The 13,635-nt window shown below is 42.7% G+C and overlaps 1 protein-coding gene across 1 annotated transcript in view; it reads left to right on the forward strand.

Moving 5' to 3' along the window:
• The window catches only part of ap3s1 (adaptor related protein complex 3 subunit sigma 1), a 91,285-nt gene extending 82,595 nt beyond the window's left edge, over positions 1 to 8,690 (forward strand). The window contains exon 6 of the mRNA XM_033017457.1: positions 7,340 to 8,690. Coding sequence (XP_032873348.1) covers positions 7,340 to 7,468 — 129 coding nt within the window. The 3' untranslated portion in view covers positions 7,469 to 8,690. The remainder of the gene's footprint in view (positions 1 to 7,339) is intronic.
• Positions 8,691 to 13,635: the final 4,945 nt, after the last annotated feature.

Here is a 13,635-nt window from a genome sequence, read left to right on the forward strand (position 1 = left end):
GGGAGGGGAGAAGGTCTGATATTGGACTGATTCGAGCCATTCTCCAGTTATTTGTGTATAACATTATAAAGTACATCTTTTTATTCCTTAGTCGTCTTGAAGTTATTCTTCACTTTCCAAAAACAGGTGACCTTTCTAGCAATTTCCATTCTTCTCTCTTACAGACCTTTATCTTTCAATCTCCCAGACAGGACAGATAGATTCTGTTACTATAATCTCTCAGGTACTGCTGCCTTTAAATGGCCCACAATAACTCCTCCTCTTGTTGTTCACAAATAGAAAGCAAAATGATGTCATCAGAGTTATGGGTCACTTGTATGGGAACCTCATTATCATATGCCTCATGCTAGGGATGTTATGAGGTATAAATGTTAAAGTATTTTAATTCTTCCTATAGGCTTCTCCTTATTTTGTTCTCCTACTTGCAGACTTCATTTTGTTTTCTCTATCTTGTAATTGCATGCATGCAGTATAATCTTTGGAGTGTATCATCAGACTAGGAACATTAATCACTCGTGACCATTATGATTTTCATTCATTATTTAACTAATGCTTGTGTATGAGGAGATTTTAAGAGAGCATGGTTTAACTTGCCAAATTCATTTACAGTTACGCATTCATCTATAATTCTGACTAAAACAACCTATGCAGTAAAATTCTCCATTCATTAATTCTCATGCAGGGATGTTTATCTAAAATCTGGCTGTTAATCGTATTTTTTTATTTTTCTTCAACAACCTATCAAATTTTCTGCACCTAATTTGTAACTTTTCTATAGTGAGTTGTCATCTAAATTTTCAATGTAATATTTTTATTTGGTTTACCAAATTCTATTTTATTTGAACATTTTCCTCGCTTTTCTTGGTCATCTGTTCAGTGCTTCTCGAACATTTGGCAATAAACTCATTTTAGTTTGTAACATCAATTTACATAAAGACCATTTTAATTCCAATTTAAAAATTCCATCACTCTGCATATTACGCACATTAATGGTGTTCTCTAATTCTCAACCTGTCATTGTTCTGAATGATTTAATATTTTTAAACTTGCGGTATCCATAGTATTAATTCTATGCAATACTTTTTATAATGTTAGCTGATCTCTTGCAGATGAATTTCCAGAAAATGTTAACGCGATTGGTGATCCCTTTGCTTGAACTGCATGAACATGCATGATTAGTTAGTCTTGTTGGAGGGTATATGTGCAAATAATTTTATAATTCCTGAATGCATCGTGAGAATTTGCTTACATTAATTTTTTGTTTTTAATTGCCTTCAATTTGCGATGTCTATCACTTTGCTTTGCTATCCTCAATTTCTATGGAATAATAGGATGACTTTAATGGTGGCCATGAACTCTTCAACTTAAATGTATATTTTTATATGTTGAGAGTTAAAACTGCAAAGGAAAGAACACTTGTTATCAATAACTTCACGTTTGACTCCTCCCATTTCCTCCAAATACAAGGCGTAGCAATGGGCACACGCATGGGCCCCAGCTATGCCTGCCTCTTTGTCGGTTACGTCGAGCAATCCTTGTTCAATACGTACCAGGGCCCCCATCCCCAACCTCTACCTCCGCTACATCGACGACTGCTTTGGTGCCACCTGCACCCGCACACAACAGACTGACTTCATCCACTTCACCACTAACTTCCAACCGGCACTCAAATACACCTGGACCATTTCTGACACTTCCCTACCATTCCTTGACCTCACTATCTCCATTGCAGGTGATAGACTTCTGACCGACATCCACTATAAACCCACTGACTCCCATGGCTATCTGGACTACACTTCTTCCCACCCTGCTTCCTGTAAGGACTCCATCCCCTACTCCCAATTTCTCTGTCTACGCCGCATCTGCTCCCAGGATGAGGCGTTCCACACCAGGGCATCTGAAATGTCCTCATTCTTCAGGGAACGGGGGTTCCCCTCCTCCACCATAGATGAGGCTCGCACCAGGGTCTCTTCCACACCCCGCAACACTGCTCTCTCTCCCCATCCTCACCTTTCAACCCACCAGCCGTCACATACAACAAGTAATCCTCCGTCAGTTTCGCCACCTCTAACGTGACCCCACCACTCGCCACATCTTCCCATCTCCCCCCCATATCTGCCTTCCGCAAAGACCGCTCCCTTGTCAATTCTTCCCTTCCCTCCCGTACCACCCGCTCCCCGGGCACTTTCCCTTGCAACCGCAGGAGATGCAACACTTGTCCCTTTACCTCCCCCCTCAACTCCATTCAAGGACCCAAGCAGTCATTCCAGGTGCGACAGAGGTTTACCTGCATCTCCTCCAACCTCATCTATTGCATCCGCAGCTCTAGATGTCAGCAGATCTATATCGGTGAGACCAAGCGGAGGTTGGGCGATCATTTCGCCGAACACCTCCGCTCGGTCCGCAATAACCAACCTGACCTCCCGGTGGCTCAGCACTTCAACTCCCCCTCCCACTCCGAATCCGACCTCACTGTCCTGGGTCTCCTCCATGGCCAGAGCGAGCAACACCGGAAATTGGAGGAACAGCACCTCATATTCCGCTTGGGGAGTCTGCATCCTGGGGGCATGAACATTGAATTCTCCGAATTTTGTTAGTCCTTGATGTCTCCTCGCCTTCCTCAGCCCTCCTGCTGTCTCCTCCCATCCCCCAGCCTTCGGGCTCGTCCTCCTTTTTCCTTTCTTCTCCCCGCCCCCCCACCCCCGATCAGTCTGAAGAAGGGTTTCGGCCCGAATCGTTGCCTATTTCCTTCGCTCCATAGATGCTGCTGCACCCGCTGAGTTTCTCCAGCTTTTTTGTGTACCTTCGATTTTCCAGCATCTGCAGTACCTTCTTAAACACAAGGAAAGAACACAGTTGCCTAACAGCAACTGAAATTGGGGATGTGGGTTAATGTTCAGAATTGAGTCACTTGTCAATTAATTCTGTCAGATGAGTTGATGTTTTTTTCTGAGGGATGACTATTGCTGATTATTTGTCTTTTTCCAAGTAATTTTGGGTCCTAAATTTTCTGATTTTAAACAAAAATGTATTTTCTCTTGTCATTGTAATCAAAATGCAAATGACCATATCCACTTATAGAATCATGTTACATTTGAAACTAGTATAGAAAAGAACTGCAGATGCTGGTTTAAATCAAAGTGAGACACAAAATGCTGGAGTAACTCAGCGGGACAGGCAGCATCTCTGGAGAGGAATGGGTGACGTTTCGAGTCGAGACCCTTCAGATTGCAAGGGCTATTTGAAGTTAGAGAAGTCAATATTTATACTGCTGGGGTATGACCACTAACTTCAATTTGCCCTTGCTTTCCCTCTCTCTCCATCCCCTCCCCCTTCCCAGTTCTCCCACCACTTACCTTCTCCAACTACTACATTCTATATCTGTCCCGCCCACTCCCCTGACATCAGTCTGAAGAAGAGTCTTGACCCGAAACGTCACCCATTCCTTCTCTCCAGAGTTACTCCAGCATTTTGTGTCTACACAGGTTAGTATGATCTGCTAGATCAGGGATCTCCAAACTATACCCCGTGGGCCACATTCGGCCCGCCACGAGATTTTATCCGGCCTGCAGCAAGCTCTTAACACGTTCCGTGCGGCAGGCTATTTAGCGGGTTCTGTGATAGCTCGGGAACTTACACGTCAGTTTGCTGTTGGCCAGGACCTGGTTCTGCGTAGGGGCCAGGACCCATGGCTGAGCGGATGGCGGGCCACATCTTATCCGCTCCAAAGCGTTGGAAGGAACTCCGGGCCTGCAGGGGTTAAAGATCGGTGGAAGGAGAGATTGTGCGAGGCGCTCGCTGGCTTTGCAGTGTGGAGCGGTGGAGCAGGATTCGGTGGAGTCTGTGCTGGTACCAAGCCTTTCCTTGCTTGGGCTGTGCCTCCAGTGTCCGCCGGGGGATCGGCGCGGCAGCTGACAGAAACCCGAGAAGGGAGGGGAGGGTGAAGAATTCCTTTCAAACAAATTCGCCCCGATACAACGGGAGAAGCTGGAGACTCGCCTGGAGAAGCGAGTGATTGATAGTAACCCTCCGGCCACCGCGCGAATCCCGCAACCGCTGTTGCCTTCGGTGTCTCACACCTCAATACACAGACACACATTGCACAGGGCTGGCTTCAGCTGCCCGAAGCAGGAGCCCACCCCCCAGGTAAAGCAATTGTTGTGATTCCAACGGCGAACCCCCTCGGGTAGACTGAACTTCAGGAGGGTTGTGTTTACAGCGAGAACTGGAGGTTCTCCCCACCACTTACACAGGGCCCGGCCCCAGTCGGCAGCACAACCACTGTCAAAATCAACAAAACAGCAGTCCCACCCCCTTCCCATTAATATGGTTGCATAAAACTTTATGATTACATTGGTTAACCTTGATTGATGGCTACAAGTTTTGTTTGGAATTTCTTCCATTTGTTTTACTTAAGTTCTTTTTTGAGTTCATTAAATTTATAAAACTGACAATTCTTTATTTTTTTCCTACGGCTTGCAAAAATGTGCCAAATATATAATGTGACCCTCATGTTGAAAGGTTTGGAGGCCCCTATTCTAGATTATAAAAATATTGAATTTTTAAAGTTTGAAATTGTAACGGAGGGAAGCACAGCAAAGTTGACTGAGATTGTTGTAAGTCCTACCTCTCCCTATGTAAAATAATGCACAGCCTACGAATATTTATTTAATTTATTAGGCATTTATTGGCTAAAGAAATAAGCTCTGACCAATTCTTGTTTTTGCATTTATCCAAATGGGTTTAGTCTTTGCTCTGATAACCCATTGGTGGGATTGTATGAAATGGACATGTCTACAAGTGACTGGTTGTTGTTGGAACAGTATAAATGGTAAGAATATCCCTTGAAGATCAATGGAACCCCTTGAGCAATAGAATAAAGATCCTCTGGTCTTTGCTTTTCACCCCACCAGCCTCTGCATCCAACACATCATTCTCCAACATTTCCACCAGCTGCAACATGATCCCACTACCAGACACTTTTTTCCTGACCATCACTTTGGGTTTTTCCTCAATGACCATTCTCTCCATGACTTCCTGATTTGGTCATCCCTGCCCCTCCCAAGACATCTGCAGGCGGTGAAACATCTGCTCTCTTGCCTCCATGCAGGGACCTAAACAGCCCTTGCTAGTGAGACAATGGGTTACTTGCACCTCCTCCAACTTCATCCATCACATTTGGTTCTCAATATGGCCTCTTGTATGTGGGTGATAACAAGCATAGATTAGGTGACCGCTTTGTTGAACACTTGTGTTCTGTCTGGCACAGTCTGCTGCAGCTCCAGGTTGATAGGTGTTTTAAGTTCTCCTTCCCATAGTGACCTTTCTGTCTTTGACTTCTTCCATCTGCCAATTAACTCTTTGTTTCCTGGATTCTCATATCACTTGCCAGCTCATACCTTCTTTCTACCTCCTTGTACCAGCTATCTCTCTTCTACTGCAATCTTAAGGGTCTCAACACAATACATCAACTGTCCACCTCCCTCCATATATGCTGCCTGAGTGTAGCTGGTAGATGATTGGTAAAATCAGATGGGGAGCGGTTGTGCAGATGGAACCAGGTGGGGGAGAGGAGTGGAGGGGATGGGATAGGTAGATAAAGAGAGAAGGAAACTAGATATGTGGGAGAAATCATCAGGGGTGTAGCTTGCCTGAAATTGGAAAATTCAATATTCATACCTTTGGTTTTAGCTATCCAAGCAGAATGTGAGATGTTGTTCTTTCAATTTGTGTTTTGTTTCTGTAGAAGAGGAGAATGCCAATGATAGATGGATCAGCGTGAGAATGTGAAGGAAAGTTAAAATGGCATACAACTGAAAGCACAAGATGGCCACTGCAAACAGTTGGTGCTCCACAAAGTTGGTCATCTAGTCTATGCTTGGCTTCTCCAATGTAGAGGAGGCTACATTGTGAGCACCAAATACAGTATGTGCCTTCAGAAGTACAGGTGACCCTCTGTCTCACTTGAAAGGGGTCTTTAGGTTCCTGGATGGTTGTTGGGAATAAGGTGGGTAGACAGGTGTTACTTATGATTGCAAGGGAAAACGCCAGTTGATGCGGAGTGGGTGGGAGGGATGAGCAGACCAGGAGGTGAAAGAGAGTGGTCCTTGTAGAAAGTGGCGGAAGAAGGAAAGATGTGACAGGTTGAGATCATGTTGGAGCTGACGGAAATGGTGATTGCCGGGATGTTGGTTGCGGAAGCTAATATTGTGATATGTAAAAACCAAGGGAATTCTATTGCCGCTCCGTCTGGGAGAGTGAAGGAAGACAGCAGATATGTTGAAAATGGAAGAAATGCATGTAAGGACTCTTATCAACTGGTCATGTTTCCAGAAGGAGGAGGACATTTCAGAAGCTCTAAAGGAGAAGCTTCACCTTGAGAACAGATGTCACAGGGATGAGAAATTGGGATGGCAACCTTGCAGATGACCATGTTGGAGGATGTATAGTTGAGGTAGCTGTGGATTGCTGGGTTTACAGAAGTCAGTGGTAAATTTCCTCATTTCACCTCCTCCCTCACTGCCATCCAGAATCCTAAACAGCTCTTCCACGAGGCAGATGTTTACCTGCACCTTTTCCAACCTGCTCCACTGCATTCATGTGCTCCTCTACTTTGGAGCTCATAGTACATTCAGATGCTCATGTGGCCTCCTCTATATGGAGAAGCCAAGCATAGACTAGATGTCGAAGATAACTAAAACTAAGGTTTTAAAGGGCTCTGAGCCAAATGATGATAGCGTTGTCTAGCCCAATACAACAACTTGGCTGGAATGGACAAGGTGGGACCAAGCGTCCATATAACTCTATGATTTGTTCGTCAAAAATTTTAAATAATACTTTGCTTCTCTTATAAGAGAGCAATTTGGATATTGTCGCTGGAAACATTGACATTTCAGTAACAATGATAAATCCTTTTTGCAGACAATACTAAATATATCGTGAAAACATTCTATTTTTACATCTGTAATAATGCAAAATACAACATTTTTTGTTTGTTCTCAAAATATTCTTGGGCTGTTGAGTGTATTACCTGTTTAAGTCACTGCAATAACTCAATTGATTTATTTCAGGTGCCTGAGGCAACTTTCCAGTCTGGTTAAGGAACAAATTATGAATATAATGCGCATAAATGTCCCATATTATTTCAAATGTTAGGAGCCACTATTTGCTGTCAATGTCAAAATTATCTTAAAATAAAGCATTTTTCATTTGTTGCAAGCAATGAACAATGAAAAATAACTCAGTGTTCTCAATCCACCCTTCAAGAATATATTTCTGAAAACTTATTTTGTGTCGTTGAATACTCTTCTAATTTTTTAATATTTGCGTCCTTGTTTAGGCTGGTCTTGCGGGAGCTCCAGCCAGGGCTGTGTCAGCAGTAAAAAATATGAACCTTCCGGAAATGCCTCGAAATATTAACATAGGAGACATCAGCATTAAAGTGCCAAACCTGCCCTCATTTAAATGAGAAAACAACCTCGGCTTCCAGTTTGGAATATTTTCTAATCAAGGTTTACCATGCAACTGTCTACCAAATTAAATATCTAATTAGTATCAAAAGGTACGTTGGGAAATTATATTCTACATTGCACCAGTAAAACATAAAAAGCATTTTGTTGTGCTTGATTTATTTTATATCCAGTTTCCTGTGTAATGTTACATTTACATTGACATTCCAGTGCTCTCTGAAGTGACTTTTTATTGTGTGCTGGCTGCTATTTAAGGTAATTATTTAAGACACAGTGACTTTGTACAATCTGTGCTATCAATTATTCTTTGTATATCTGATGGAATCCATATAAACAGTAAAAAAACTCTCTGACTATTTTGGGAATATTTGTATTTATTTAGAAATCTGTTGTATAGTGGAGCTAATGAACATTTTCTTAAGGTTCTCACTTGCAGTATTATGATAGTTTAAAAAGAAATGCAACAGATCTTCAAATGTGAAGATTGTTATCTTTTTCAATTCAGAATTTGTTGTAGAATCCAGCGTCGGCAAACAAGTCATTTCCAATATTTTGTTGTCTTTGTATTCCTGATAGCTTCACGTGCATTTATACTCAATGCTGACGTTATCAGATGAGGTTAAAGACAAAATAACAAGGGGTTTGACATTCAATTTTAAAATGCAAAAATAAGCTTTTAAAGCTTGGCTTGCCCGGGATGCAAGGTTTAAGTTCCATCTTAATTCAAACACATACCGGTTTATGAACAAGATTTGCACCTATTGTAGGTGTGACCTATGGTTTCTAAAAGTTGTTTAATTTTTATAATGGAAATGCTAGCCCATTAAGCACAATGCATTACTTGTACAAAACGAACAATTGAAATATTCATTGTTTAGAAATATAGCATTTATGACTGAATTTTACTTGAAGTTATTGACAAATTCAAAAATGACTTTTAATGATGAAGGAAAGAAAGTACCTATTGAGCCAAAAAGGATTTAATCAAGAGAAGTCTGCCTAGATGGAATTTAAAGATTGTGGCTATAATGGCTAAATACTACAACTTGAAATGTTTTGAAAATAAACATATTTACAACCTGAAAAAAATATTTAATTTCATTGCAGCAGAATATACATAAAGTAGTGAATACATTTATATATTGTGCAGCATAATATAGCTTATAACTGTATCACCTTATTTGTTATATGGTTAATAAAGTTATATTTACTTTCCCTTGATGGTTTGTAATCTGAAGTTATTAACATCTTAAAACAACACTGATTAATCTGCATATTAGTGAAATGCATGAAGTATACAAGCCATAAGGAATTTGCAACATGCATTATGAACAAGAAACATGCAGCTGGATAAATAATGCTGTGTGGGAGAGACCAATTTTATTTGCCGCGTCCTAAGAGCACAAAGCAGTGCATAATAAACAAAGAAATAAATTGTATTGTTCTTGCATTGCTTTTACAGGGGTGTGAGATTGCAACCTTCACGTGGTCCACCCTGTTTCGACTAATGCAATCAACCCGACGTGCACAAACAAATAGATCAAATAGAACAAGTTGTCCTACAACTTTAAGTTGTGCAAGCCATACGCAAGAAGAAGGATTGCTTTCACATGATTAATGTAGTACAATGAGGAATTTAACAGTTTAACAGGAATTTAAACCTGCCTTCGGCAGAGTTTTGACCAGCATCCGCTATGAACATGAAATGCCAATTTATGAACAGATGAACACATCATAGAAACAGAAATTAGGTGCAGGAGTAGGCCATTCGGCCCTTCGGGCCTGCAACGCCATTCAATATGATCATGGCTGATCATCCAACTCAGTATCCCGTACCTGCCTTCTCTCCACACCCTCTGATCCCCTTAGCCACAAGGGCCACATCTAACTCCCTCTTAAATATAGCCAATGAACTGGCCTCGACTACCCTCTGTGGCAGAGAGTTCCAGAGATTCACCACTCTCTGTGTGAAAAAAGTTCTTCTCATCTCGGTTTTAATGGATTTCCCCATTATCCTTAAGCTGTGACCCCTTGTCCTGGACTTCCCCAACATCGGGAACAATCTTCCTGCATCTAGCCTGTCCAACCCCTTAAGAATTTTGTAAGTTTCTATAAGATCCCCTCTCAATCTCCTAAATTCTAGAGAGTATAAACCAAGTCTATCCAGTCTTTCTTCATAAGACAGTCCTGACATCCCAGGAATCAGTCTGGTGAACCTTCTCTGCACTCCCTCTATGGCAATAATGTCCTTCCTCAGATTTGGAGACCAAAACTGTATGCAATACTCCAGGTGTGGTCTCACCAAGACCCTGTACAACTGCAGTAGAACCTCCCTGCTCCTATACTCAAATCCTTTTGCTATGAAAGCTAACATACCATTCGCTTTCTTCACTGCCTGCTGCACCTGCATGCCTACTTTCAATGACTGGTGTACCATGACATCCAGGTCTCGCTGCATCTCCCCTTTTCCTAATCGGCCACCATTTAGATAATAGTCTGCTTTCCTGTTTTTGCCACCAAAATGGATAACCTCACATTTATCCACATTATACTGCATCTGCCAAACATTTGCCCACTCACCCAGCCTATCCAAGTCACCTTGCAGTCTCCGAGCATCCTCCTCACAGCTAACACTGCCCCTCAGCTTAGTGTCATCCGCAAACCTGGAGATATTGCCTTCAATTCCCTCATCCAGATCATTAATATATATTGTAAATAGCTGGGGTCCCAGCACTGAGCCTTGCGGTACCCCACTAGTCACTGCCTGCCATTGTGAAAAGGACCCGTTTACTCCTACTCTTTGCTTCCTGTTTGCCAGCCAGTTCTCTATCCACATCAATACTGAACCCCCAATGCCGTGTGCTTTAAGTTTGTATACTAATCTATTATGTGGGACCTTGTCGAAAGCCTTCTGGAAGTCCAGATACACCACATCCACTGGTTCTCCCCTATCCACGCTACTAGTTACATCCTCAATCTATTTGCATTATGCAGTAATTATCTCAGAGATGATTCGCAGAAGTCAACTAGCCATCATAACAGCTACATGGCCGACACTGTTTGAAGTTTGAAAGGATCATCAATCAATTGTGAAATTATTGGAGATAGGTGCAAATCATCATGCAATGCAGATTATGTCACAAGTGAAACATAGAAACATAGAAAATAGGTGCAGGAGTAGGCCATTCGGCCCTTCGAGCCTGCAACGCCATTCAATATGATTATGGCTGATCATCCAACTCAGTATCCTGTACCTGCCTTCTCTCCATACCCCCTGATCCCTTTAGCCACAAGGGCCACATCTAACTCCCTCTTAAATATAGCCAGTGAACTGGCCTCAACTACCTTCTGTGGCAGAGAATTCCAGAGATTCACCACTCTCTGTGTGAAAAATGTTTTTCTCATCTCGGTCCTAAAAGATTTCCCCCTTATCCGTAAACTGTGACCCCTTGTTCTGGACTTCCCCAACATCGGGAACAATCTTCCTGCATCTAGCCTGTCCAACCCCTTAAGAATTTTGTACGTTTCTATAAGATCCCCCTCAATCTTCTAAATTCTAGCGAGTACAAGCCGAGTCTATCCAGTCTTTCTTCATATGAAAGTCCTGACATCCCAGGAATCAGTCTGGTGAACCTTCTCTGTACTCCCTCTATGGCAACAATGTCTTTCCTCAGATTAGGAGACCAAAACTGTACGCAATACTCCAGGTGTGGTCTCACCAAGACCCTGTACAACTGCAGTAGAACCTCCCTGGTCCTATACACAAATCATTTTGCAATGAATGCTAACATACCATTCGCTTTCTTCACTGCCTGCTGCACCTGCATGCCTGCTTTCAATGACTGGTGTACCATGACACCCAGGTCTCGTTGCATCTCCCCTTTTCCTAATCGGCCACCATTCAGATAATAGTCTACTTTCCTGTTTTTGCCACCAAAGTGGATAACCTCACATTTATCCACATTATACTGCATCTGCCATGCATTTGCCCACTCACCCAGCCTATCCAAGTCACCTTGCAGCCTCCTAGCATCCTCCTCACAGCTAACACTGCCCCCAGCTTCGTTTCATCCGCAAACTTGGAGATGTTGCATTCAATTCCCTCGTCCAAATCATTAATATATATTGTAAATAGCTGGGGTCCCAGTACTGAGCCTTGCGGTACCCCAGTAGTCACTGCCTGCCATTATGAAAAGGACCCGTTTACGGTTACTGTTTGCTTCCTGTCTGCCAGCCAGTTCTCTTATCCACATCAATACTGAACCCCCAATACCGTGTGCTTTAAGTTTGTATACTAATCTCTTATGTGGGACCTTGTCGAAAGCCTTCTGAAAGTCCAGATATAACACATCCACTGGTTCTCCCTTATCCACTCTACTAGTTACATCCTCGAAAAATTCTATAAGGTTCGTCAGACATGATTTACCTTTCATAAATCCATGCTGACTTTGTCCAATGATTTCACCACTTTCCAAATGTGATGCTATCCCATCTTTAATAACTGTCTCTAGCAGTTTCCCCATTACTGATGTTAGACTAACTGGTCTGTAATTCCCTGTTTTCTCTCTCCCTCCCTTTTTAAAAAGTGGGGTTACATTAGCTACCCTCCAATCCCTGATTTCCCTTGTTATCCACGGATGCACTACCTTCCCTGATTTATTCTTTTGCCAAACTGGGATGAACAATTGTTGTAGTTCATCCATGCAGTATTTAAATGCCTTCCATTGCATATCCACCGTCAACCCTTTAAGAATCAATTGCCAGTCTATCTTGGCCAATTCACGTCTCATACCCTCAAAGTTACCTTTCTTTAAGTTCAGAACCCTTGTTTCTGAATTAATTATGTCACTCTCCATCCAAATGAAGAACTCAACCATATTATGGTCACTCTTGCCCAAGGGGCCACGCACAAGAAGACTGCTAACTAACCCTTCCTCATTACTCAATACCCAGTCTAGAATAGCCTGCTCTCTCGTTGGTTCCTCTACATGTTGGTTTAGAAAACTATCCCGCATACATTCCAATAAATCCTCTTCCTCAGCACCGCTGCCAATTTGATTCAACCAATCTATATGTAGATTGAAGTCACCCATTATAACTGTTTTACCTTTGTTGCACGCATTCTAATTTCCAGTTTGATGCCATCCCCAGCTCCACTACTACTGTTAGGTGGCCTGCACAACTCCCACTAGCGTTTTCTGCCCATTAGTGTTTCACAGCTCTACCCATATCGATTCCACATCCTCCAAGCTAATGTCCTTCCTTTCTATTGCGTTAATCCCCTCTCTAACCAGCAACGCTACCACACCTCCTTTTCCTTTCTGTCTATCCCTCCTGAATATTGGACATCCCTGGATGTTCAGCTCCCAGCCTTCGTCACCCTGGAGCCATGTCTCTGTGATCCCAACTATATCATAGTCATTAATAGCTCTCTGCACATTCAACTCATCCACCTTATTACGAATGCTCCTTGCATTGAGACAAAGCCTTCAGGCTTGTTTTTACAACACTCTTACCCCTTATACAATAATGTTGAAAAGTGGCCTTTTTTGATTTTTGCCCTGGATTTGTCTGCCTGCCACTTTTACTTTTCACCTTGCTACCTATTGTTTCTACCCTCATTTTACACCCCTCTGTCTCTCCGCTCACACATTTAAGAAACCCTTTCCCTTTAACTCCATCCTCGACTATCCCATTTGACACCCTACCCCCCTTATTCAGTTTAAAACCACCCGTGTAGCAGTGGCAATCCTGCCTGCCAGAATGCTGGTCCCCCACCTGTTAAGATGCAATCCGTCCCTTTTGTACAGTTCCCTCTTACTCCAAAACAGATCCCAGTGATCTTAAGAATCTAAATTCCTGCCCCGTGCACCAATTCCTCAGCCACACATTCAGGTCCTGTATCTCCCTGTTCCTGCTCTCGCTAGCACGAGGAACTGGAAGCAAACCGGAGATAACAACCCTGGAGGTCCTGCTTTTCAGCATTTTTCCGAGCTCTCTAAAGTCACGCTGCAGAATATTAATCCCCTTCTTTCCGACATCGTTTGTGCCGACATGCACTACCACTTCCGGATGTTCACCTTCGCCCTTGAGGATTTTCTGCACTCTGTCCGTGACATCCTGGATCCTGGCACCAGGAAGGCAGCACACCATCCTCAAATCCTGT

Source organism: Amblyraja radiata, chromosome 3 (assembly GCF_010909765.2).
Source record: "Amblyraja radiata isolate CabotCenter1 chromosome 3, sAmbRad1.1.pri, whole genome shotgun sequence".
Lineage (NCBI taxonomy): Eukaryota > Metazoa > Chordata > Chondrichthyes > Rajiformes > Rajidae > Amblyraja > Amblyraja radiata.